At 57.3% G+C, this 25,219-nt stretch overlaps 3 protein-coding genes across 9 annotated transcripts in view; all 3 read right to left on the bottom strand.

Annotated features, from left to right (window-relative positions):
* Nucleotides 1-4,807: 4,807 nt before the first annotated feature.
* Nucleotides 4,808-11,620, bottom strand: Mbd3 (methyl-CpG binding domain protein 3). Of its 2 annotated transcripts, none has more exons than XM_055607851.1 (7): nucleotides 11,392-11,620; nucleotides 7,631-7,790; nucleotides 7,262-7,399; nucleotides 6,895-6,985; nucleotides 6,195-6,372; nucleotides 5,382-5,566; nucleotides 4,808-5,302 (listed from the first exon to the last, which is right to left on the bottom strand). In XM_055607851.1, the coding sequence occupies exons 1-6, from the start codon at nucleotides 11,403-11,405 to the stop codon at nucleotides 5,386-5,388; spliced, it is 762 nt and encodes a 253-aa protein (XP_055463826.1). In that variant the 5' UTR covers nucleotides 11,406-11,620; the 3' UTR covers nucleotides 4,808-5,302; nucleotides 5,382-5,385. The 2 variants fall into 2 exon arrangements, with proteins under 2 accessions (XP_055463826.1, XP_055463825.1); XM_055607850.1 differs by having other exon boundaries at nucleotides 11,296-11,584.
* Nucleotides 11,621-15,168: 3,548 nt separating this feature from the next.
* Nucleotides 15,169-19,102, bottom strand: LOC129677191 (cytochrome b-c1 complex subunit 10). The gene is made up of 3 exons (XM_055607863.1): nucleotides 18,971-19,102; nucleotides 16,283-16,432; nucleotides 15,169-15,309 (listed from the first exon to the last, which is right to left on the bottom strand). Exons 1-2 carry the CDS (start codon nucleotides 19,018-19,020, stop codon nucleotides 16,315-16,317), a joined length of 168 nt encoding a protein of 55 aa, XP_055463838.1. The 5' UTR covers nucleotides 19,021-19,102; the 3' UTR covers nucleotides 15,169-15,309; nucleotides 16,283-16,314.
* Nucleotides 19,103-21,922: 2,820 nt separating this feature from the next.
* Nucleotides 21,923-25,219, bottom strand: part of Tcf3 (transcription factor 3) — a 23,880-nt gene continuing 20,583 nt past the window's right edge. For 3 of the 6 annotated variants that reach the window (XM_055607682.1, XM_055607680.1, XM_055607679.1), the window contains exon 19: nucleotides 21,923-22,640. In XM_055607682.1, coding sequence (XP_055463657.1) covers nucleotides 22,498-22,640 — 143 coding nt within the window. In that variant the 3' untranslated portion in view covers nucleotides 21,923-22,497. Of the gene's footprint in view, nucleotides 22,641-22,782; nucleotides 23,010-25,219 lie in introns of all 6 variants that reach the window. The other 3 variants (XM_055607684.1, XM_055607681.1, XM_055607683.1) reach the window with 2 other exon arrangements.

Here is a 25,219-nt window from a genome sequence, read left to right on the forward strand (position 1 = left end):
GGCTCGGCCGAGCGGGCGCCGCTCCGAGCCGCCGCCGCCGCCGCCGCGCGCCCGGGGGGCGTGTCCGGGGGCCGTGTGTGCCGGGGGCCGGCGCCGTCGCCCCCTGGCGCTCCCCGCCCTGCCAGGCCTCCCCTAAGTGCGCTCCGGGGGACCTTCGGGACCTTCTGCCCGGGATCGCTCCGCGGTTACTGTCCCCCTCCCGCCTCCCGCTGTAAGGCACAGACTCCACTCCGTGCGCACAGTGCTGGGTACCCCTCCCCTTGGGTCAGGCCCGCCCTTCGAGGCCGGGGACTCTTCCCCGTGGGCCCGGGGACCGTGGAGACCCTCTGGCAGGGATCACCTCACAGTGCTTTCAGCCCTCCAAGACAGGGACTCCATCCCATCGCAAAGGTGTGGCGGTGGTCCCTCCTCAGGGTCCCTGGCTTGTCCCAGGCGGTCCCCGCCCTCTCGTTTCGGGTCACCACTGTCATTCTGGTCTCTGAACTCATCTCCAAAGTCTTGAAAGCCCTGTCTGTGCGACAGTGGCGCCCCCTCCCGTTTCTGTCTTCTCCCAGCGGGTCCAGCCCTTCCAAGTCTCGGCCTCTATCCCGAGCACATCTAATGACCTGGGGACCCGTGAGAGGAGCCTGCATGATGGCACCCTGCTTGCTCATTCCCTTGCTCAGATCCGCTCAGCACAGCGCCTGGGCAGCCCCCCCCCCCGAGGTCCCTTTCCCCAAGTCAAGCCTCCTCTCCTGCTACTTCATCCTCCTTGGGGATGGAGGGGGTTGTATACCCCCAAACTTAAGACATCGTTACCTGGACGGGGCTCCTGGGGTGAGTGGCTTCCCACCAGGTGCTGCCCGTGTTCACTGAGACCCATCTTCCCGAGATGCTTGGGCTCTGGAGGAAGGCAACCTTGTCCACAGGCCCTGCCCAGCTCCAGGGCCACCCTGTCCCCAGCTGGAGCACACACCTCAGTGTTCCTGCTGAGATTTCTCACCAACAGGGAACAGGATGGAACTTGCCTGGATCCCTTCCTACGGCTGATGGCAACCTCAGGTCAGTTGTGCGGGGTCTTTGTCCCAGGCTGCCCCATTCTGTGGCTCCCTCGGCCACAGCGTGCCCCCACCTACGGCTCACTTTACAGTCATCCCGGGCACAGGCGCAGCTGCAGCCCCCAGGAGTCCTCACAGCTCCGCTGTGTGGGTTCCCCAGCCCAGAAGCCAGGAAGAGCTAGCAGGGCCTTTTAAGTTCCGGGCCATTCTAGTCTACCGAGGAAGCTCCAGCCCAGCCAGGCTGTCCAGTGAGAGTCTGGTTAATAATAACTATTATATATACAGTATTATTAATCAATCTAAGCATGGCAGTGGTCGCACAGGCCTTTAATCCCAGCACTTGGGAGAGGCAGAGATAGGTAGATCTCTGTGAGTTCGAGAAGGCCGGCATGGTCTACACAGCAGGTTCCAGGATGGCCAGGGCTATGCAGAGAAACCTTTTCTCAGGGGAGAAAAAAGTAAAAAAAAAAAAAAAAAAAAAAAAAAATTTCCTAACATCTACTGTCTGTTCCCTCCCTGGGCTCCAGTACAGGCCTTGTCCTTGACTTGGCAGAAGCTTCCAGCAGCCTTGGCAGCTTTTCAGAGCCAGAGGCTGCATCAGGATAGACCCAGTCAAGCTGGCCATAGCTGCCCTCCCCACTGGGGCTTTGACCTGGTACTTGGGCTCCTGAGCTGGAGCACAGAGCTGTGTTAAGTTCTGGAAAGGGAGGATAAACAGCAGGGAGAGGCATGATAAGTCTCCTAAGGGTCACGTTGTGCTTTGTTCTGAAGATGCAAAGCTGGGGGACCAGAGCTCTCCAAGTAGCTCCTGAGAGGTTTGAAAACAGGGCCTGGAAGAGAACCCAAAGGTGAGGTCTCAAGTTCAAATGACAGAAGTGTGTCTGTAATCCCAGCACAGGACGGGGACCCCTTCAGAGCCCAGCAGAATCCCTGGGCCCCAGGCTCTGCAAGCGACTCAAAAACCAAAGGTGTGAGAAGGCAGAGATGCCTCACTGGTCCAGAGTGTTCACTGCTCCCGCGAAGATCTGGCTGTTTCCAGCGCACACATAAGGGCTCACAACTGCTTGGAGTTCCATCTCCAGGGAGCCAGTGCCCTTTCGGACCTCTGTGGGCTTCTGTATGCCTGTGGTGCACAGGCATAAACTCAGGCATGTACACGTTTTGTTTGACAAGGTTTCTGTGTAGCCCTGGCTGTCCTGAAACTCACTCTGTGGACGAGGCTGGCCTTGAACTTGAGAGCCTCCTGCCAGTAACCAAGGGGTAAACTGAGTGTGATGCATGCTTTTAATCCCAGCCTTGGGAGGCAGAGGCAGGCAGGTCCCCGGAGTTCCGGCCCTGTCTACAGAGCGAGATCTTGTCTACAAACAAGAGCACACACACAGGCATTGCTCTCACTCAGCAGGCAGGGAGCCCTGGGTTCCAGCCACACACAGCGCCACAGAGAGGGCTGAACTGGTCCAAGCCTGCCCTCCCAGCACCGGGGAGGATGTCTGTTACAGGGAATGTGGGCTTTCCCTGGAGGAGAATGAATCGTACAGTACAGCTTAGTCACTGCGTGAAAAACTTGCCCTGCCAATGCGAGGGACCCAAGTCACAGCCCCCAGACCTAGGTATGCGGAGCCTGGGTGACCGAAGCTGGTCCTGACTGCTACATACACAAACACCTCAGTGGCTGTGGTGTGTCTCAGTAAAGTCCATCCCAGCATGCACCTGGGCCTAGGCTTACCTCTATCTCCAAACAAATTAATAAGTTAAGTATGAGACCGCTCAGGCCACTCTGGCTCTTCAGAAGACTCAGGTTTAACCTCCAGCACCGACATGGTGGCTCACAACTGTCTGTAACTCCAGTTCCAGAGTTCTGTCCCCCTCTTCTGGCTTGTGTATGCTGCACACTCAGGCAAATACCCCCACATAAAGTAGAGGGAAGCATGTACGCTGCTTGCTTCCAGCCCAGTAACCGCGCCTGATCTAGACCCTGGCTTCGACCTTTAGCCCATGCTGTGGGTTAAGAGGTGTGCGCTACAAATACCGGCCAGGAGGATGCGGTCAGGTGGAGAAACCGGCCTGTGTGTCAGGTGCTAACACTTTACTCTCAGGACCAGAGCATGCTGTATACTGCAAGTCAGTCTCCTTCAAGGGCCGAGTTCAACCAACTCTGCACACCTGTTCTTGGAGCCCTTCCCTCTCCAAGGCAGAGGGAACTTTTCTTCTTTGGAATTAAAGTTGACCTAGCTATCAGCTGTTCCCGGGGTGTGTGATCCTTGTACGTCTCTCGCCGGCGGGGTGGGGCTGGCCATTCCACTTCCTGACTCCATGGGCTGCTGGGAGGCAGCTCCCAGGCAGGAGGAGAACCAACACATCACCAGCGCCAAAGTAACGAACCACCTCCAGAGTATTCCATCCGCCCAAGAGGCCCACCCTGCGGATACCCTGTTCCCCAAGTCCCAGTATTCCACCTCACTGTCCCTGCTTTCTCCTGCTCTGGACATTTCTGTTACGAAGTCCACCGTGAGCTTTCATGTCTGGGCCTCTCCCTGGCATGGCGTGCTGGCTGTGGCATGTGAGCGCCTCGCTTTCCTACTCCTGGCCTAGCAATATTTCGGCAGGTGGATGGCTTCACCTATGGTGCCACCATCAGTTATGGTGGCTGGTGGGACAGAAGCATGCCTGTGGAAGGGCTGAGTGAGTCTGTGGTGGCTGCCGCACAGCAGAAGGACTGTGGGGTTTCTGGATGAGCTGGATGACAGAGGTGTGACAGGAGGCTCTTAGGAGGAGGAGAGGGTTGGGAAGTAGGTGCCCCAGGGACCCTTCTCCACCTCCCGGGACAGCTGGGGAGAACTCCGCTGCCATGTTGCAGGTTAGGAGCGAGGCCCAGAAGCAGAGAGCCATCACTGCTTGTGGGGAACCCAAGGACCCCCAGCAGTCCCGTGGGACCCAGAGGCCATGCCAGGACCCTCTGCAGGGTGCCCCAAGTCTGGCCACAGGCAGCTTAGGTTGGACAGGCTCCATGTGGAAGGTCCTGTGGGGCATAGTCAGCAGGGTAGACCTGGTCCTCTCTGAAGGCTGCCTGCAGTGGGTTAGGATGGAGTTCCCTCTATGGAGGATGGCAGGTGATGGTGGCATTCAAGACCCGTCTAGTCTACAGTTAGTAGCCTGCAGACGCAAAGCTTCCTGTATTACCCCCGCCCCTTCCAGCCCAAAGACGCTACAGTCATCGGTCCCTATGCTGACGGAAACGTACCAACTCTGGTCCACTGCGGTGGCACCAGTCACTAGAGAGAGCCCAGAGCCGCCAGGAGCCTGCCCCACAGGACGACTGGCTCCACTGCTGGAGGAGCCTGCCCCATCATCAATCCATGTGACAGGGACACTGGTCCCTGCAGGGCGGGCAGACAGTGAGCACCAGCTCTAGCTTTGGGTGCCTCCAGCCTGGGAAACAAGAGCGTGATAGACGTAGGGCGGCCAGGGGCACTCAACGGCGGTAGAGAGGGTCTCCCGCACCACTGAGAGCTGTCTGATCGGTGAGGCGGGTTTAAGACCTCCCCCTTTCCCTGGCCTCCTAGAGGCCACAACTGCAGGGATACAGTTCAGGTGGCCAGTATCCAGGTGCCAAACACAAAGCCTGCCAACTGCCCTCCCAGAGCCAGAGCCTGTGGTAGGGACCCTGAGGCCCTAGAGCAAGTGGATCCCACGGGCCTGGCCAGCGGGCACGGTGGGTTCACCAGGCACCCTCAGAGCTGTGGCTCACACAGAGAAGTCAGAGGCCCAAAGAAGTTCCTACCATCAGTTTATTGAAGGAAAGCGACTTCCTGGTTGGCTGCTGGTCCTCAGCTTGGGGAGGCTGAGTGGCTCTATGGACAGGAGCAGTCCAGTCCCAGGCCTGTAATGGCGTTGGGGACACTGCAAGGCAGGCATAGCCAGGTGTGTTTCCAGACCCTTCCTCCAGCGCCCAACAAAGCTCACAGCTCCTTGGTGACAGCAGGCCTCTTCCTGTGGTGGAGGCAGGGAGGCGACCATGGCCAAGGCTGCCTCCCACTTGTGCAGTAGGCCTTCAGTTTCCCTTGTGGGGCTTCTTGCCAGGCAGCGCACGGGCAAGCAAGTCCTGGCCCATAGGGACCCCTGCACTGAGACCTGGGAGCAGGGAGCCCTGGGAAGAAGACAGAGGCCTGCGTCCTGCTGGCCTGGCCCCGTCTGGTCCGGGCAGGGCTGAAGAAGTCTGCAGGAGGCCATGGAGGCAGTTTGCAACCCGGACTTGGTCAGGGCGTCTGGAAAACGCAGGAATGAAAGCTGTCAGCAGCCTGACGAGGGGACAGGACCTACACCCCACCATCCTAGCCTGCAGACCTGTCTAGACACGCTCCGGCTCCGGCTCGTCATCCTCCTCATCCTCATCCTCATCCTCTTCCGTGCAGGCCTTGTCCAGCGGTGCCTCCCCATCACGGGCCAGCTCCTCCACGTGCGCCAGCATGTCGGCCATCAGTGCCTCCTCCAGGCGCTTGCGTACCTGCTGCACCAGCTCCTCCTGCTTCCTGGGAACACACACTCTGACAGGGCACACAGGCTTGGGGACCGGTCACCTCAGGGCCTCAACAGTCCAAGGGGATCAGCCCACAGGCACCCTACCACAGCCCTTCCAGAAACTCCACACAGCTTCTCCATTAACTCGGGTGATCGCTGGTCTGTGGGCATTTTTAACTTTTTACATCCACACTATGCAAAATTGGAAACCAGAGTAGCCAGGTCCACACAAGAGGAGGCAGATTCTCTGTTATAGGCCCACAAACTGATTCTGGGACCTGCACTGGTCCCCATTTGGCCCCGTGCCCCTGGTCTCTGATACAGGAAACCCAGGCAAGCCCCTGAAGGTCCACATAGGAAGGAGCTCGGAGGTACTTCAAGTTGCCAACTTCCCCTGCCACGCCCACCCAGGCCTCCAGAGGGCCGCCAGTCACTCAGCTTCAAATCCCAGTTTCCCAATTCTCTTGGGATTGTGGTAGCACGATTTCTGAGCCAGAGGGCTCATCACTGTCATATCTAGACCCCCAACCCCACCTCCTCCAAGAGTGTCTGCCTGTCATCTAAGTGCCTTCATTTCCACAGCATTCCTGCTTTGACTAACTGTGGCGATGTGTGTGTGTGCACGGAGCCACCAGTTACCTGATGTCATCATCGGTCACCATGAAGGCTTTGCACAGTGGCTGAGCAGTGTTCAGCCACACGCCAGGATTCTTCTCCACAGCTGCGGAGAGCTGGCCTGTGATGGGTAGGGTGCTGGTGTGCAGGGCACTGGCGATGGCCGAGAGCAGCGTCTCATCCGTGCAGCCTGGGCCCACCCCTGTGGAGAATGACGGTGCGGGCTGGGTCATGGGATGCCACAGCTTCCTCCTCTACCCTTGGGCTAGCGTGCCCCCGAAAGTCATGACCCCATCCCAAGCAAGTCTTCAACGGAAGGAGCTGATCCAGAGCCCCAGCAAAGGCCGGCATCAGCCTGTAAGGCCAGGCAAAGGCAGGAGAAGGCAGACAGGGCTTTGTGAGCCGGAGGCTGGCCAGGGCTCCACTGGGAGAGCCAGTCTAAGAATAACGAAAGGGGATGGTGCGCAGTGCCAGCTGGGGCAGCCCTGGAGTGTGTTCTACTCTTGTGCAGGACCTGGAATTGCTTCCCAGCGCCCACATCAGTGGGCTCACAACTGCCTGTAAACTCCAGATGCACCAGTATGATGCACATGGTACAAATAAACTCGCAATCACACACACACACACACACACACACACACACACACACACACACCTTTTTAAAATGGAAACAAAGAGAAACAAAAGAGGCCCCAGCACCCACCCACCTCACCCGCCTGCTCACCCTGTAGTCCCTTGGGAAGGTCCATGGTTCTGACCAGCTCCTCGGCGATGTCAAAGGCACTCAAGCCACTTAGCTTCTTTTCCCAGAACAGCTTTAGGGGAGAGGGGCAAGGTCACAGGAAGGAGGTGGGAGGGTCCTGGCCACAACCCGCCTACCCTGCTCCCGCCCCCTGGAGATGTTTACACGCGGGCTGAAACCACAAAGGAATCCTGGCTTTTCTTATGTTGATTAAAGAAAAAAAAAAAAAGGCCAAGGTTAAAATCTGTCATTTATGAACTCCTGGCCTCAGATGCTAAGTGGCCATTTTCTTTCTAAAGAATAAACCCCCAGCCCGAGAGGATGAGCACGGAAACTGCCCGGGGCTCACCTGCCTCGGCTGGTCCACTGCCTTCTGCGGGTCGCTCTTGACCTTGTTGCTGGGATGATTGGTGATCTTCGTCACCGGCTGCTTGAAGATGGATGCAGTCTGCCGCACGGGCAGTGCAGTGTTCAGGTCAGGCTTGCCCTGGGGGGAGAAGACTCTGCAGCGGGCCGCTCCGACCGGGGTCCATGGAGGGTTGGAGGGGCCAGAGAGGCGTTTAGCCAGAGCCTGAATGGTGGCGGGTGGGCGATCAGGCGGGCAGATCTCCCACCCACCAAACCAAATGCGCGCCATGCTTCTGCCAGCAGAGTACTGACCCGATGGCGATGGTGGCTAACCCTGAGCCCGCCCCTGCCCTGACGTCACCACCCTCACCTTGACCTGGTTGGAGGAGTCATAGCGCACGCGCTGGCGGCTCTTATTCATCTTGTTCATCAGCATTTTTCCCGTGCGGAAGTCGAACGTGCTGAGGTCCATGGAGCCACCCAGGTAGCGCGCCAGCTGTGGCTTGCTGCGGAACTTCTTCCCGCTGGGGCTGCGGGCGGGAGGCTGGTCAGCCCGAGCAGGCCTCCAGCCCCTACCCACCCCCTTGGAAGGGCGTGTTCCCCACGCCTGTGTTTTCACAGGTCAAAAGACAAGCAAGCGGGAAGAACAGCCTTGAGAAGTCAGGCCTTAGGCTAGGGTGGCCACAGTGTTTCTAGAAGCCTAAAGGGGAGGGGGGCCTGGCTGGGAGGGAGTGGCTTCTGGGCCAGAAAGCAGTCCTTGCTTTGCTGTCTGCGGGCTACAGGGCTGCATTTATTTATTTTGGGAGTCAGGGATCATGTAGCCTAGGCTGGTCTCAAAACTCAATAGCCAAGAATCCCTGATATTCCTTCAAGTTCCTGAGTGGCTACGCCGCCTGGAGTCAGTGTAGCTGGAGGTAAGAGCCAAGGCCTCAGGACTGCTAGACAGTTAACTGAGTGCGCCCATCTTTCCATTTCCGTGGAGACAGGGTCTTTCGCACTTCAGTCTGGCCTTGAACTGCCCGAGCCGCGGCTCAACTCCCAAGTGTGGGACGGCATGTGCACCACATGTTCTGCGGGAGCTACCTTGAGTCTTGAGCCCGTGCTCACAGGACAGGCATAGGTTTGCCAACCCCCAAAACTGCCCAACTAAGTTCTAGGCCGCCTGGAAACTGCGTCACAGCCAAGCCTGTGCTGAGAGCCTTGTGTGGCCCCAGATGGACAGTCCAGAGCTCTACCATACCACAGAGTATTAGACAACCACGAAAAGGAGCAAGACTCTGACATATTGAAATGTGGCGGGTTCTTGAGGACATCCTGTTCAATGAGGCATAAAAGGCCACACTGTGTGGGGGAATCCACGGAATGGATTTGTGGGACTGGGGTGAAATGGTCTGGGATTAATGGTAGTAATCTTTGTTATTAGTAAAGTGAGGAATGGCTAAAGGCTAGGCGTGGCTAGGGGACCCCCAGCCTCAGGGCTGGGAGGTGGGCTTCTGGCAGGAATTGGCCAGACTCACTAGCAATCTCTGTTAACTGTTTACAGGGTGAGACTGCTGTTCCCTTCTGGGAACCTCTGGGTTGGCACACACAGGACCGTCACCCTGCTGGTCTGCAGCCCCAGAAGGCTGTTTCCTGTCTCCTGAGCAGCTGCGGTGGGCAGCAGAATGAGATCAAAAGCAGCGGGATGCACGGAGTCCACAGCTGCCTAGGGAGTGGGGAGGGAAGCGTGGGGCAGCAGATGGCAAAGGACCCCTGTCCAGACAAGGCCTCTTATAAACCAGGCTGGTCTCAGACTGCAGCTGAAGATGGCGGTGACCTCCTGTCTCCACGCTCTGAATGCTGTGATGACAGGCTGTGAACCAGGGAGTATGGTGCTAGGGATGAACCCTTGGCTGTATTAGCATTCTGGTCTCCAAGCTCCAGCCTTAGCCCCTGGGGCCTCGTTTTAAAAATAATATTCCAGGGCTGAAGAGATGGCTCAGGGGTTGAGAGCTCTGCCTGCTCTTTCTGAGGTCCTGAGTTCAATTCCCAGCAACCACATGGTGGCTCACAACCTCTGTAATGAGATCTGATGCCCTCTTCTGGCATGCAGGTGTACAAGCAGGCAGAACACTGTATACGTTATAAATAAATCTTTAAAAAATAATATTCTAAACTCTAATCTGATGGTAACCCCATCTGTTGGAACATGCTAAAAGCTGGCTGTCTCCTAATGAGTGAATTTGGCATATAGGCTGATCATCTCAACAAAGCTGATTAAAAAAAAAAAAAAAAAAGGCAAGACAACAAAACCAGGCATGGTGGCACATGCCCCTCGTCCAGATAAAGCTGAGAAAAAAGGGTGCCCAAGTTCCAGGCCAGCCAGGGCTACACAGCAAGACCCCCTTTCTAAAAAATATAAAACAAATGCAAGTCAGAAGAGCGGCTGCCGGTGGCTGGGGTGGAGAGTGACATCATGGGGACAGTCTTATGTGGGTGAGTGGCAGGCTCTGTAGGGCCCTATTGATAAATCAGTCTTTCTGAATGTGTCCCTGACAGCCTGAGTGGGGAAATGCAGGCTTGCCCCACTGAGACAGGGCTGGGGTCAGTCCGACCCCAGGTGTGTGGGAGGACTCTTGAGGAAGGCAGACCCTTGACAGTCACAGATGTAGTGCACATATGACTTGGATAGCATTTGTAGCTCTCCTGAGGCAGAGGTATGTCTGTGAAGCTAGCTGTGGGGACAAGTTTGGTAACTACAGCCTGGGACCTATAGCCACCAGGTCTTTAATCCTCACCACTTTCTGCCTTAGCGGTGGGGACAGCCCTGCTCTTTAGCTGCAGGCCCAGAGGAGCTCCCCCAGAAGGGAACAGAGGCAGATCATGGCCTAAGGATTCCTTCACAAGACAGAACCCTAGGGTTACAAGCTTTAGAAAATGTTAGCAAGGCTGGGCAAGTCAGAGAGAAGGGGGCGGAGCGGCATGCACATCAAGACACCATTTGCACCGTATTGGGGAAAACCCTCAGCTACCTCAGACCTTAAGGAAGCAAAAGCCCCACCCCTCCTGCAGCCTGAAGGGAACCGGAGTTGATCCGGGCCTCCAACCTTATCTATTACCCAAAGCCATGACGCCACAGGACGAAGGGCCAGCCAGATCTCCTCACAATGCACCATGCAATGAGGAAGGGACAACTACAGTCAGCTCAGAAAGCAGATGCTGGAGGTGTAGCACAGGGCAGGGCGCTGCCAGGCACACACGAGGCCCAGGAGTCTATCCCCACAGCTGCAAAAAGACTTGAAGACAAGTAGCAGGTGCAGGCTGCTTGGCTGTGATTCCAAGAGCTGTCACCGCCCTACCTAAGAGAGGAGGGGGCCAGCCTGGTCAATGCAGACATTGCCTCAAAAAAAACAAAAAACAAAAACAAACCCGCGTCCACAGGGCTCAGGGCCGTTGTGACAGACGTCACTTCTACCGGGCACAACTCAAGAGCAAGAGCTTTGGGAGAAGCACAAAAATCGGGGGCATTTTGCAGACCGCGTGGCTAAAACCCCAAACTATGGAGCTGTGAGGATCAGGCCACCTGGGGCAGTTCACCCTGCTCCCTGAAACCACGGTATGGTCCCCGCGAGGGTCAAAGGGTCAGTCCAGCCTCCCACCCCCGCTTCCCAGCGGCGTCTGGCCAAGGCAGGGCACCCCTCGGGCGGCGTGCACGGTCCCCGCTCCCGCAGAGGGACAAAAGCTCACGCCCCGGGCGAGCGCAGAGCCACGAGGCTGCAGCTGCCGGCGAGGGCCCTGCGCGGCGCACGCGCGCTGAGTGACAGCGGCGCGGACTGGCGCGCACGAGCAGTAGCAAGGCGCCGGGCCCCGCGCACGCGCACTGGGCGGCGGGCCGAGGCCGGCGCGTGCGCACTGAACGCAGCGGGCACGTAGGACGCACGCTAGTACGCACGTCGCCCGGGCCGGATCGCGGCCCGCAGAAGGGGCGCCCAGGCCGCCGCAGAGGCCGCTGGGAGGCGCCCGTTGGGGCCCTGCGCGGCCGGCGCGCTCATTCACCTATAGTAAAAGACATCCCTGTGGCCGGCCGACAGCCCCGACCTCCTGGGCACTTCTTCCCTCTCCCAGCCCTGCGGGAGCGCCGGGCACTCCCACCTCTTCCGCTCCATTGCGCCCCGGCTCTCCGCCCGCCTCCGGGCCGGCCGTCGCCAATGCCGCCGCCTCCGCTGCAAGTCGCGACCCCCGGGCTCGTCGCCGCCTCGGTTCCCTCCGCCGCCGCCGCCACTCCGCCGCGGCTGTTCCGTCCCGCGGGCCTCCGCCCTCCGCCCCCAGCCGGGCACGCGCCGGCTTTGCCACCCGCTCGGCCCCCTCCCCGCGCTCCACAGCCCCCGCTAGGGGGGCCGCTCCGCCCACCCGCCCGCGCGTGGGGCCCGACTGCGCAGCCGCGGAGCTGGCCCCGCCCTCCCCGCTCGGCGGACTGGTCTGCGGGCGGCCGTGGCTCACTGCGCAGCCGCGGCCTCGGCCCCGCCTCCACATGCCCGCGAGAACCTCGGCGGTGAGACCAATCGGATCCCTTCGGCTCTTCGGCGGTCCTGCCGGCCCTCTCGCACGCCGGTGAGCGGGACACGCCCAGAGGCGGCGAGACCAATCAGCGCTCAGGGTCTGTCTGTGTGGCTGGATGCTCTCGTAGGACCCGCCCTCAGCCGGTGCGGCCAATCAGCGTGGAGGCGGCGGGACGGCGCTCGCGCTTGCGCTCTGGGCGCCGCAGGCAACCCGGTGCGCCTGGTCCGCGCCGCGAGGGAGCTGGCCGCCGGGTTAGCGTCTGTTCTGGGTTCGCCTGCGTACCCGCCGGGCCAGAGTGAAAGAGAGATCTGGCACCGCTGGCGGCCTCCGGCTCCACACGGCTGTGGTGACAGGCGTGCGCCGCCACGTACGGCCTCACCCAGAACGGTTCCCTGAAGTTCCTTCTTTGCGGGGCACGGCGGCCCACACATGGCAGCTGTTCGCCCCCAACTGGCCCGGCCAGCCGCGGGGAGTGCCACAGGCCTGCCATCCCGGCACCGCGAGCGTGGTCAGTTCAAGACCAGCCTGGACTCTGGGACCCAGCAACAGAAGAGAAGAAATCCCGGCATCTTTCGAGTCCGATCTTGGACTAAACAGTGTCAGCGTTTGTAAGTTAGTGTAGCCCTTAGTGCCAAGCGACCTCACACTTCCCCGCGCGCCCACCGCAGCCGTGAGGACAGGAAGCCGGGGCGGCGGACATTCCTGCCCCGGTCCCACCCGGCCCACCCAGGGCACGTGCTGGACGGCCGACGGCCCTTCTCGCCCCAGCCCCCACGGAGGTCCACTCTGAAACAAGCCCCGCACTGACGAGGTGGGGTCAACAGGCCGCATCCCAGCGCATTTGGAGCTGAGGCGCCGTATTTTATAAACCAGGACCTGAGCCCCCAGGCGGGGAGGGGAGATCAGGGGACAGTGAAGAGGGGTGGGACGGCCACAGAAGCGCTGGTCGGTTCAGTTACTTTTAGCCGGTAAATCAGAATACTTTTCTAGTTCTTACAGTCAGGGTTTTCTTTGTAGCCCTGGCTGTCCTGCAACTCCGTAGACCAGCCTGGCCTAAAACTCACGTAGAACCTTGCCTCTGCCTCCTGTGTGCCTCACCACTCTAGACTTATGAAGTTGGCCATGCACCCCTGGCTGGGGACTGAGGTTTTGGCTTTTTGAGTCAGGGTCTCACTACGCAGCCTTCCCTGACCTTGAACTCAGAGACCCTCCAACACCCCGTCTCCCAGCTGCTAGGAATGAAGACATCCACCACCATGCTAGGGCTGGCTTTTTTTTTTTTTTTTTTAAGATCTATATTTTATGTGCGAGTGCTCTATCTGCATGTACACCTGCACACCAGAAGAGGGGACCAGATCTCAGATGGCTTGAACTCGACCTCTTGACCAGACACTGCTCTTAACCACTCAGCCATCTCTCCAGCCCGGGTTGGTATGATTTTGACAGATTTTTTTTTTGCACGTGGTGATTGGAAGCAGAATGCTGATACTGGGGTTTTCTTCAATTTCTCTAACATCTTTTAATTTTGAAAATTTAATCCTTGGCCTTGAGCTGGATGTGGTTGTGTCCACCTTTAATCCCTGCACTCAGGCAGAGACTGACAATCTCTTGTCTTTTCAAGGCCGGCCTGATCTACAAAGCAAGTCCAGGATAGCCAGGGCTACATAGAGAATCCCTGTCTCCAAAAACAACAAAATGTGTCTTTTACCATGTGTGGTGAAAATTCTAGAATTTTGTTTTATTTTACAGAAATAAAGTGTTTTTGTTGTGATGGCAGGTGGGAGGTGAGGCTGCTGTGGGCTGTCCACAGCAGCTGAAGAGGCTTTGCCTGGTGCTCTAGCGGAGGCTTGGTTTTGCCAGCCCCAGATTCTGTGATTATGTTTGGAATTCTGAGGACTTTTCAGAGGGTGTAAAAATGCTAGGGCCTTGCTAGGAGTGGGGAGTTGGTCGTTTAGGGAGTTTGCAGTGTGCTAATAGCCAAGGTCAAAAAAGAAGCAAAAGGAAAGAACTTGGATTCAGGGATTTTCCTGTCCTCTCCCCTCCATTGTGCTTCTCTGTCCAGTGTTGGGGTGAAGCTAGGGTGGGGTGGGTGTGGCAAAGGGTGGGAAAAAGAAGAGCACACTAAAGTAAAAGTCCATCCAGAACCAGCTGGTTCTTCCAGATAGGGTCTCTCACCTGTAGCTCACTGTTTCACCTAGACTGGCTGGCCAGGGAGCATCCGACTTCCAGGGCAGGAGTTCATGTTCTCACGCTTCCTTGGCCAGTGAGTTCGTCAACTATTTCCTCCCCTCCACAGTTTTTTTTTTTTTTCCGCATGGGAAGACAGGGCCTGACCACCTCAGAAGTCAGAGGCCTTACTCTAACTCCCACACTCCTCTTCAGCACCCTGAGTGGCTACTAGGCCCAGGGCTTTTGGAAAGATTTATATATGAATATTTTGCCTACATGTGTGTCTGTGTATCATGTGTGTGCCTGTTGCCCATGGAGGCCAGAGATGGTATGGGATCCCTGGGACTGACTGGAGCCACTGTGTGGGTGCTGGGAATCAAACCTGGATCTGCAAGAACAGAGGCTCTTAACCACTGAGCCATGTGCAAGCACTTCTTTTTATCCTTTTTTTTTTTAATTAGACATCATATAGCCCAGGCTAGCTTATCTATGTATCAGGAGATGAACCTATTTTCTTGACCTGACATCCACAGTGCTAGGAAGACAGGTACCACTGTACCCAGAACTTTCTGAGACAAGAAGTCACTACATGGTCTGGGCAGTGGTGGTGCATGCCTTTAGTACCAGCACTTGGGAGGCAGAGGCAGGCAGATCTCTAGGTCGGAGGCCAGCCTGGTTTACAGAGCAAGTTCCAAGAACAGTCAGGGCTACACAGAGAAACCCTGTTTCAAAAAACAAAAAGTTTAAGGCCAGACTTGGCTACATATTGAGTTTGAGCCTGAGCTACTTACAAGGATGAAGCCCTGCTCTACCTGGGTATGGATGGTGGCCCCAGGGTCCCTGAACACTTATTTAAGAGTCATTAAAGTTCCTAGGCTGGTGGCACATACCTTTAATCACAGCACTCTGGAGGCAGGGGCAAGCGAATGTCTGAGGCCAGCCTGGTGTACAAAGAAAGTACAGGACAGCCAAGGCTACACAGAGAAACCCCGTCTCAGAAAACCAAAAAGCCATTAAAGTTGAAAGTGACTTATGGGGCCAGCCCCAGAGAACAACTGCAGTTTCCATCCATAAACTGTCAGTGTGGTAAGGATTTCTGCCATTAAAGACGTGCAAACACTGAGTGCTTAAAGGACCCTTGGGTTGGGGATGCCTTGAAGACAAGGTGGGAGGCAGATGGCGCAGGAGAAGGCCCAGGCATTGGAGGCAAGAAGAAGGTTTTAATGACACACCCGTCATGGTAGCCCCAGTGTCCATCAGCGCAGAAGCTCCCCAGGAGCGAGTAGCTTCCTAGGCATCCTCCGCAGGCAGGGCTGCTTCTGAGGTGGCTGGGTGTGGCACCTGGGGGAAGGGACAACACAGCATGAGCTAAGCACACAGAGGCCAGTTCAGGACAGTCAGGCGACTGCCCGGCCTTTCTCTTAAGACAAGGTGAGAGGGCTGGGGAGAGCAATCGCTTCCATCCCCAACAGACCTGCAGCAAGCCAGGCAGCCAGCCAGTCTAGCCAGTGCTTGAGCTCCAGGCTCAGTGGTAAAGCTGCTCTGGCGCAGAGTGGGTTCAGTTCCCAGCAACCACTCCCACCTGTGGCCCCAGGTCCAGTAGCTCTGATGCCCTCCTGTGGCCTCTCTGCACACTGCAGATGACCCCCCCCCCATATAAGTAAATCTTAAAAAATAAAATAAATAATAAGGTAGAGGGGTTAGAGATGGCCCAGTGAGTAAGAGCCTGCTGTGGAAGGATAGGTCAGCACTCTGGGGACAGGGTGGCAAGAGCCAGGCAGGTCCAGGGAAGATACTAGCTGGCCAGAACCCAGCCACAGTGGCTTAGTGACAGACCTTGTCTCAAGGTCATAAAGTGGAGACAGATAGAGGGAGGCTCCCCATCTCAGTCTCTGGCCTCCATACCTGTGCGTGCACATACATACACGCACACATACATAGATATCAGGTGGAGCATGCATAGTCTGAACAGGACTGTCCTATGGGCAACAAGCACCAACATTACCAAAACAGCTACCACTTTGGTGTGGTTTGTTGGAGACACAGTGTTGCAGCCCTAAGCCTATCCCAGGAGGCCTGTGGCAAGGGACAGCCTCAACTCTCCCATCTGAACAATGGGCTGCCTGCATCCCACCCGTAACTAAGGCCCAGCTCTCCACACTGGCTCCATGGGCAAGGCTGCTGGCCAGCTCAGCCGCTGAGAGTGTCAAGAATCCATAATCTGGGGGCTGCGGGAGGCCTCGGGAATCTCCTGTTCCATGTCCAGACCACCCCGGAAACCCCAACCCATGATAGGCCCACCATGCGGACTCACCAGTGAGGCTTGTGGCAAGAGGAGGGAGCTGCTTAATCCTTCTTAAACTTGCCATTGATGTAAGGCACCCAGTCCAGGATCAGCCGCCAGTCCGTGGCCCACACCAGCCCCACAGCACCCACACCGCCCCACATGGTGGCCGTGGGGATCCTGGGGGGACAGAGACAGAATCAGCTGGTGACTTAGCCTGTGAGAACCTTCTACACAGCCCGCACTGATGTCAGTCCACAGCCCTCGATGTTTCTTCCCAGTGCCTAAATGCAGGGCAGCAGCTGTGCACACCCTAGGCCGGTACACTCAGAGGCAGGAGGATCTCTGCTGGTTTGAGGACAGCGAGTTCCAGGACAGCCAGGGCTACACAGAGAAACCCTTTCTCAAAACAACTACAAATAAAACCAGCCCCAGGTACAGACTGAAATCCTGTCTCAAAAACTGAAACAGAGTGGTCAGGGCGGTGGTCACACCTAAAATGCAGCACTCAGGCCGAGGCAGGCGGCCTCTCCGCCGGGAAAGACCCTCGTCACTAAGCCTACTGGTCAAGCTGCCCACTGACCTCCGTGCACACCCTGTGCAACATCCACATCCACACTACGTATGAAACCAAGAGGGCATGGCGGGCTCTTGCTCAGTGGGTAGAGAGCTCGCCCTGGGCTCTATCCTGAGCACTTCATAAACCAGATGTGGTGGACCATCAGGAGCTGATGGCCACCTCTGGCTACACAGGGAGTTAGAAACCAGCCTGGGCTCCAAGAGGCCAAAAAGTGGGAGAGTGGTTGAGGCCCAAGCTGGGAACCGAGCCTGACCCGAGGGCTTGGACGAGCTGTGCCTGACTCACACCACAACCAGCACTCCTGCTTGTAGGTTTTAGAGACAAGACCCGGTACGCAGCTGCAGCGCACCTGGAACCCGAGATCCTCCCACCTCAGCCTCCCAAGCCTTTGGATGACAGGCACAGGCCATCATGCTGGGCAACATGTTACACAGCATTTCTAACTGTGACAGCAGGCACTCATCTTCCGAGGACTGGACATATGTGAAATCCTTGTCTGGGTCGGGTGGGACTTGGGGCGGATTCATCATAAGACCATTCCCTTTCGGACAACAGGACCAGGCTGCTGGGGGTCCAGCTGGCCCACTGGTCTCTCTGGTTGAGCCACTGAGAGAGCATGCGGACAGTTAGGAGAGAGAGCCCATGAACCTGAGCTACACAGAGCACCAAGATACCAGTCACCCAGGTACACTGCCAGAACACCCAGCATGCTACCCCAAGCCTCAGATACAAACATTAGCTCCCACAGGTGAACCTTCCTCCTGGCCCCTGGCAGGTCACCTCTGCCTGAGGACTTCCACGCTGCCTTCCCTGAGCTCACTAGTACCATGCAGGCAACCTAGTGGAGTCAGGAATGGCATACCTTATTGAGGCAGGGCTCAATGTACCGCAAATTCAGTGTGCATCAGAGGACGGCCATAAAATGGTTCTCTTCCCGCGTCCCCAGGGTTGGGGTGACAGGCGTGTGGTGCTGGGGATAGACCCCGAGACCTCAGAATTGTGTGAGATACTGGAATGGTGACCTTGGGCCTGTAGTATTAACTTGATAACTTTAAGAATACACATAGTCGGGCTGGAGAGATAGCTCAGAGGTTAAGAGCACTGTCTGCTCTTCCAAAGGTCCTGAGTTCAATTCCCAGCAACCACAAGGTAGCTCACAGCCATCTAAAATGAGATCTGATGCCCTCTTCTGGCGTGCAGACTTACATGCAGACAGAATACTGTATACATAATAAATAACTAAATCTTTTAAAAATCTTTCAGCCCCCACGGCTGAAGCTTGTGCGGCGCCAGAACCCAGAGCCTCATGTGTGCCAGATGATAGATTAACCCTCTGAACCACAGCTGTAGATTTGACACTCTTGGTTGACAATCGTTTAGCGGGCTGGGGCTGTTACTCAGTGGTGTGAGCGCAACAGTTTTAAGGTCATTGGAAAAAGCAAAAAGCAAAATTCAATTAAAACTTTAAAAAAGCCGGGAGGTAGGGGCTGGAGAGACGGCTCAGTGGTTGGGAGAGCTGATACTCTTACATAAGACCCATGTCCCCAGATCCAGGAGATGCAACACCCATCTTCTGGACACCTGCACTCACATGCGCACAAACTCACACAAATACAATTAGAAAAAAACCTAAAACTTCAACGGGAGAGGATGGCTCTTCCAGAGGACCCAAGTTCAGCTCCCAGCACCCACACGGTGCCTCACCCACGATGCCCTCCTCTGGACTACGCGGATTCCAGGCATGCACACAGTACACAGACATGCACGCAAACAAAACACTAAGGTAAAACGTAGGTGCCTGAGATTCTAGCATTCAAGGAGTGTGAGGCGGGAGGACTGCTGGGAGTTCCAGGCCAAGCTGAGTTACAGAAAACTTTTCAAGATAATAATTAAAAAAAAAAATAACGACTGCAAAGTCAAAGCCAACGGCCGCACGAGGCTAGACTGAAAGTCGGAGTTCCGAGCCGCACAAGGCTCCCCAGGTCGGATGGGGAAACCGAGGCTCGGAGAAGCCCAGACACCGGACGAGAGCGATTACAGCCTGACCTCGGATCCTCCGCCTGCACTGTGTCCTGTCTCAGCCTCAGTCTCCCCTGGTCCCCAGGACACACGGGCGGGACGGTGGGCGGCACCCTCACCAATTCTTGACCAGTTCCCGGTAGCGCGGGCCTAGAAACCTGCTCAGCATCGCTGCAGGGCTTCAACAGTCAGGGTCACCCCGCTCCGCTCCCCTGGGCCACGGCGCCTGTGCAGACGTACGCCGCATGCGCGAAGGGAGACGCATCACCTCTTCCGGTGGCGGAGCCAATCGGCTCCGCAGACGTTTACGTCTACTTCCAGGGAGGGGAGACGGACACGGCAAGGCCCCGCCCCGTGGGTGGGTCCTCTCGTTGCTTGGCGCGCTGAGGGCGCAGCGGATCCCGGCGGTGGCTCCAGGCAGCCCCAGGCGCCGGAATGGTGACTTTGAGCACATAGCACTGATTGGATAAGCCTTAAAAATACCTATGCTTTGTTGTTTTTAAGACGGACTCTCCTGTGGCCAGGGCTGGCCTTGAATTTCTCATGCCCCTGCCTCCACCTCCTGACTAAGCCCCGCTGCGGTAACCGGCCCGTGCTGGGGCTGGCCCCAGGGCCTGTTGCCTGCTGGAGGAGCGCTCCCCGCACGCAGCCACAGCCCCGCCCCTGATCCCGTGCGGAGTCCCCGAGGGGAGAGGCAGCTTTGCACGCAGTGGTGGTCGTCACCGAGTCGTTGAGGGAATGTGGCCAAATAGCAGGGCCCCTCGGGACTTGCATTTGCATGGCGCACAGGCAGGCTTTCAGTGGTCACCTTTCTGCCTAAGTCCGTGTTCTGTCTGACCTCCCAGAACAGGCAGCTTCTCAGGAAACGCCCTGACGATATCGCTGACTGGCAGAAAGGTGGGCACATCCTCACATACACATCCCTCAGGAAGCATTTTGGAGGCTGTTTAAGCCAGGTGCCTGAATGGTGGGACCCGAAAGCCCAAAGGAAGGTCTGTCCTTTGTCTCGTGGGCCCCACTCTTGGCGGGTGTCTAGTGGTTAGTGACTGGTATGTGGGTGTCTCCCGAGCTCTGGACCCCTCATCCCATGGTCACAGGTTCTATTCTGCCACTGTCCTTAGCCAAGAACCAACAGAGTCCACAGTGCTGGGACCTGGGGTTGGGAGGAGGGGTGGCTCGCTACTCAGTTGGAGGTTCCACTCCCCAGGGAATTGTGGAAGGGATAGGGGGATAGCACTCAGGAGACCACACTGACCACACTTGTGTCATCTGGTAGACACAAGATGACATCGGGCCAAGAAGACAGCTAAGTAGGTAAAGTGTCACACAAGCATGAGGACCCACACGAAAAGCCATGTGTGGTGGCCCACACTTGTAACCCCAGCACTGGGAAGGCACTCAGGACTCAAAGGCTCAGGCACTCTGGCCTAACCAGTAAGTAAGCTGCAGGTTCAGTCAGACCGTCTCAAAAACTAAGGTGGAAGAGTGACCAGGAGCACCTGCTGTTCAAGAGTCTGCACACACACAGTACACAGATACATATAAGGCTGGGTATGGTGGCCATTCGTTTAATGCCAGCATTTGAGAGACTAGACCTGAGTTCAGTATCAGCCTTAACAACACAGCAAGCTCCAAGCCAGACACACACAGTGCAACTTTATCTAAAACGAACAAAACAGGATGCATGAAGGTATCGGGTCTCAGTGGCAAGGTGCCTGCCAGGCACACACAGGAATTTGACTTTGGATGCCTGTGTAGGGAGATGTGGATACGTAGCTCAGAGACTGTTACACAGGTGGTCATGGAACCCAGGGTTCATGTATAGGTGCTGAGCTATTAACTGAGCCACAACCTCAGTCCATGCCCCACCCCTGGTCCTGCAGCTGGCCAGCAGTGTGCATAGAGATGGCCGATGGACCTTTCTGGGACACAGGGATTCACGGACACTTGGGCCAAGGACAGGTGGGTTGCTTCTAGATACCTCACCTGATGGGAAATCTGACCCCTCACTTGCCTGCTGATTCGCCTTGAAAATGAGCCTCTGAAGCAAGGATGCAGAGGCCGGAGCTCTGCATTCTCTCCAACCCAGCTGTTCCTTCCACTGGCTTCCAGAAGTGCCGAGTGCCAAGCCAAAGTGACAAACGGATTGTCTACCATAATAAGCTGTTACCATGGTTCCAAACAGTCCCTCATTGGAGATTTTTGGGGTTTCCAGGGAGAGTAGCTTGTGGGGAGGGGTCAGCATGGAGCAGGTATAACAATGCTTTTGGGGATTGTCAGTGAGCTCATCATTATCCTTTGCAGATGGTGCTGGGATCTGAAAATTAGGTGGATCCTTGGAGGGGGACCCAGGGACCAGTGTACAACCTGGACAAAGATGCTAATGGCTGCACTAGCCACTGAAATGCCAGCTGTGAGCTGGAAGCTTGTGTGATGGCTGATCTTGGTTGCCAGCTTTACATCTGGAATCAAGCAGCTGGGTACACTTGTGGGGGAGTCTCAACTGGACCACCCTAAACCTGGGCCACACCGTCTGGTGGCAGTCCACACAAAAGGGCGTGGAGGAGGAAGCTTTTGCTTTCTGCCTGCTCGACACCACTCTTGCTGGCAGGTTCATCACCCTGCTGCGGAGGCATTCCTTCGCTCGTGTTAGAACCTACTTCTTCAGGATTCCAGTGCAGACCGAAGAGCAGCGCTCCCTAGGAATCCAGCTCTAGATCAGGACTGCTGAGACACCCAGCTTCCCGGGGTTCTTGGAGTCAGTCCCCACTGGGAATACCCAGACCACGGCCTGTAAACAGTACTGTAAACACCCGCGCCTACACACTTACATCCCAGGGGAAGCAACTCGTCAGGCCCGTTTCCCATCAGCGGCAGACTGCTCTCTTAAACCAAGGAGCACAAACATGCCTGGCACAGACTGGCCCCGGGTGCAGTGAGCGGGGAGGGCGAGGGGACACAGGCCATCCAGACAAGGTCAGGCCTTAGGGTCGGGGCTGCCCTTAGACCCCTGGGTCTTTTTGAATAATGCTACTTTAATAACCTTGCAGACCATGAAATAAGACGCTGGATTCTAGAAACAGGAACAGACAGGAGACTTTTATACAAAAATTTGTTGCTTACAAAACATACACAAAAGAAAGCTTAAAAAAAATGACACGGAAGGCCTCGTTCTTGCTAACTTTTGTCTACATTAAAAAAAAAATTTGATAACTAACATTCTTTTATTCTCCTTAAAAAAAAAAAAAATTTTTTTTTTTTTTTCTGCTTAGGCACGATGTGCTGGTGGCTCTGAACTAGAAGCCAGTCCTGGGAGGCCCCTTGCCAGGGCACGGTCCCGATTCTTCCGTCTTACATAATTAAGGCATCTTTTCTTCTTTTCTGAAAAGTGAGCATGCGGCTTTGTTTCCAGTTTCGGTTAATCGAGGGGGGAAGTTCCCTTCAGCTTGGTTACTGGGGCCAAGCCACGCCCGCTGCTCAGGGGCACCCCAGGCCCCGAGGTGCCTCAGGAGCCTTGCTGGCACCGCGATGGGTGCGGGCCCTTGGCCCATGCCTCGCTGGAGTCCTGCCTCGTCCAGGACCGTCCTGGGCGCACCCTGGGCAGAGAGTGCGGTGGTCCCTGGTCCCACGAAGACTCTGCGACGGCTCACAGGTGCCCGGTCGGGTTGTGGGCCTCGCCCAGGGCCGGGTGGGCAGCCGACAGCGCCAGCTGGGGATCCCCGACCACGCCAGACACCTTTTCCTCCTCCCGCCGCTTCAAGCAGGCCGCCTTGGGGTTCAGGTTGCGTTCTGGGGGGAGTGCGGGAGGAGAGAGCAGTGGGAGACGGTCCCCACAAGGGGACGGGGGGGGGGGGGGGGGGGGGGCTGGGACTGTGCTTCGGTCACCCCGGCCAACAGCAGGCCAGGGCAGGAGAGGGTGGGCGCGGCCTACCTCGCACCTGCTGCTCCAGGCCCAGGATAACCTGCACCGCCTGCTGCAGGATCAGCAGCTTGGTCTGCGCCTTATCCGACTTGAGGTGCAGCTGGCACATGCGGCCCAGCTCCCGGAAGGCCTCGTTAATGTCCCGCACGCGCACCCGCTCCCGCGCGTTATTGGCCATGCGCCTCTCCCGGTCCCTCAGGTCCTTCTCCTCCAGGGACAGCACCTCGTCCGTACTGCTGGGTCACAGCACCGAGCCTCCATCAGGGGGGGCTGGGCCACCTCGTGCTATGTGTAAGGTGTGAGGCAGAGCTGGTGCCGTGCTGGCGTGTGGGTGACGTGGGTGAGTGGGTGGCAGCGTTGTTGGGAGGAAATGTGCATGCTGGGTGCTGGCAGTTCTGCAGTGTGGGCAGTGGTGCCCTGTGCAGGTCATCTGTCTGTGTGTCCTCACACCCATTTCTCCGGAGGCCGGTGGTTACTCTGGGAAGGTCCGAGGCCTTATTGTCCCCTAACACACACAGAGGTGGGACCTCCACAGGGCAGTGGGTCTCAGCTGACCCTGCTGACTCCCTTCTTGCTATTCCTGCTTGTGGCTGAGGGAGATTCAGGGCTGCGCTGCCCCGCACGGCAGAGGCTCGGACCCTGAGCCAGGGCTCATGGGAGCAAACAGCACTCAGCCTCAGCCCTGATCCCAGAGCCATAAGCCACCCTAGCTGGGCAGGAGTGTCAACTCCCAGGCCCAGGGACCTGACTAATGTCCTCTACTGTGATGGCACCTGAGGCAGTGGCTCCAGACGGCTGGACACAAGGCTAAGACTGTCCGTACCCAATGTCTCAAGCTGACCCGGATACTTCCTGACAGGAAGCAGGTGCTGGCACAGCTCCTCCCTCCCCGTGCTGAGCCCTATACCTCATTCTCCTCTGGGAGGGCAGACTACTGCCAAAGCCCTGGCACACAGGCTGCGAGGCCCTTTCCTACCCATGTCTCCTGTCACTTCTGGGCCAAATGGATCCCTCTGGGTGGCGGCACAGGCCCCAGACCTCAGGACAAGCGCGCAGACCAAACTGCATGTGGGCACCAGAGGCTGTGTGCTTCTTTTCCAAGTCCCCGCAGGGCCTTACGGGACAAAAGGCCCCAGGTCACGGTGCGGACAGCCCTGTCCACAGGGCAGCAGGTGCGAGGTGAAGAGCGGTGGGTGGCAAGCAAAGGCAGGGATCGGCTAGGGCAAAGGGGGCAGCAAGAAAGAGACAGCAGATAGGCGGACTGGGGGGTCACGGGGTGGGCCGTGCACTTGGCTGCCATAGAGACCTTGGAGCCAAGGGGACAGCAGGCGACCGGGCAGATCCCACCATGCTGCAGGAGAGAAAAGGTTAACGGCAGGCAGGCCAGGGCGAGCGCAGGTTAAGGAAGCAGCGGGGTCTGAGCTGTTTTCCTCCCTAACCCGCCCTGGGGCGGTGGATTAACACCATCTTGGATGGGGGAACAGAGGAGTCAGGGAGTAAGCTGAATAGGGAAGGTGGTTCAGACACTGGCTGGCACCCCTGGGTTCTTGGGAGCGGGGTGTCACTGGCCCGTAACGGCCAGGCTCTAGGCTAAGGCTGGGCTGGCAAGAGCCTGGGGATGGGGACGGTCCTGGCTGAAGTCCTCGGCCTAGAGCGGCAGCGAGGCAGAGTCCGGGCCTGTCAAAGGCAGTCTTCAAGATGAGGAAGGTGAAAGGTGAGTCAGTCAAGAGGGGCCGGTCAGCACTGGGGACAGCAGGCCTGGAGGACAGCCATGTGGGGACAGACCCAGAGGAGAAGCAGTTGGGTGGGGACAGCAGAGCTGCAGGATGACCTGTGGTGGGGTCAGCGTGTGACCAGAGCAGGGCAGGGACAGCTGGAAGACAGTGGGCAGTGAGGAGTAGCCATGTGGAAGAAGCAGGGGCAGGAGGTGAGGACACAGGGAGGAGTCAGTGTGTATGTGGACAGTGAATGTGCAATCGGTGTGTGTGGGGTTAGTCCGTGTGGACAGTGTGGGGACAGTGTGTGTGGACAGTGTGGGGACAGTCCAGGTGGACAGTGTGGGGACAGTGTGGGGACAGTCCGTGTGGACAGTGTGGGGACAGTCCGTGTGGACAGTGTGGGGACAGTCCGTGTGGACAGTGTGGGGACAGTCCGTGTGGACAGTCCGTGTGGACAGTGTGTGTGGACAGTGTGTGAGGACAGTCCGTGTGGACAGTGTGTGTGGACAGTCCGTGAGGACAGTCCGTGTGGTCAGTGTGAGGACAGTCCGTGTGGACAGTCCGTGAGGACAGTGTGTGGACAGTCCGTGTGGTCAGTGTGAGGACAGTCCGTGAGGACAGTCCGTGTGGTCAGTGTGAGGACAGTCCGTGTGGACAGTCCGTGTGGACAGTGTGAGGACAGTCCGTGTGGACAGTCCGTGTGGACAGTGTGGGGACAGTCCGTGTGG

This window comes from Psammomys obesus, unplaced genomic scaffold, assembly GCF_907164565.1.
Source record: "Psammomys obesus unplaced genomic scaffold, mPsaObe1.curated_primary_1811, whole genome shotgun sequence".
Taxonomy (NCBI): domain Eukaryota; kingdom Metazoa; phylum Chordata; class Mammalia; order Rodentia; family Muridae; genus Psammomys; species Psammomys obesus.

What these genes read in the sequence shown, in the direction of transcription:
- Mbd3 (XM_055607850.1), bottom strand. Translation starts at nt 11,405, where the DNA reads ATGGAGCGGAAGAGGTGGGAGTGCCCGGCGCTCCCGCAGGGCTGGGAG. An exon ending in CAGTGGACCAGCCGAGGCAG is followed by an intron (nt 6,986 to 7,261) that starts GTGAGCCCCGGG and finishes TCTCCCCTAAAG; the next exon opens with CTGTTCTGGGAAAAGAAGCT. An exon ending in CCTTCCCAAGGGACTACAGG is followed by an intron (nt 6,373 to 6,894) that starts GTGAGCAGGCGG and finishes CATTCTCCACAG; the next exon opens with GGGTGGGCCCAGGCTGCACG.
- LOC129677191 (XM_055607863.1), bottom strand. Translation starts at nt 19,020, where the DNA reads ATGCTGAGCAGGTTTCTAGGCCCGCGCTACCGGGAACTGGTCAAGAAT. An exon ending in CGGGAACTGGTCAAGAATTG is followed by an intron (nt 16,433 to 18,970) that starts GTGAGGGTGCCG and finishes CTGTCCCCCCAG; the next exon opens with GATCCCCACGGCCACCATGT.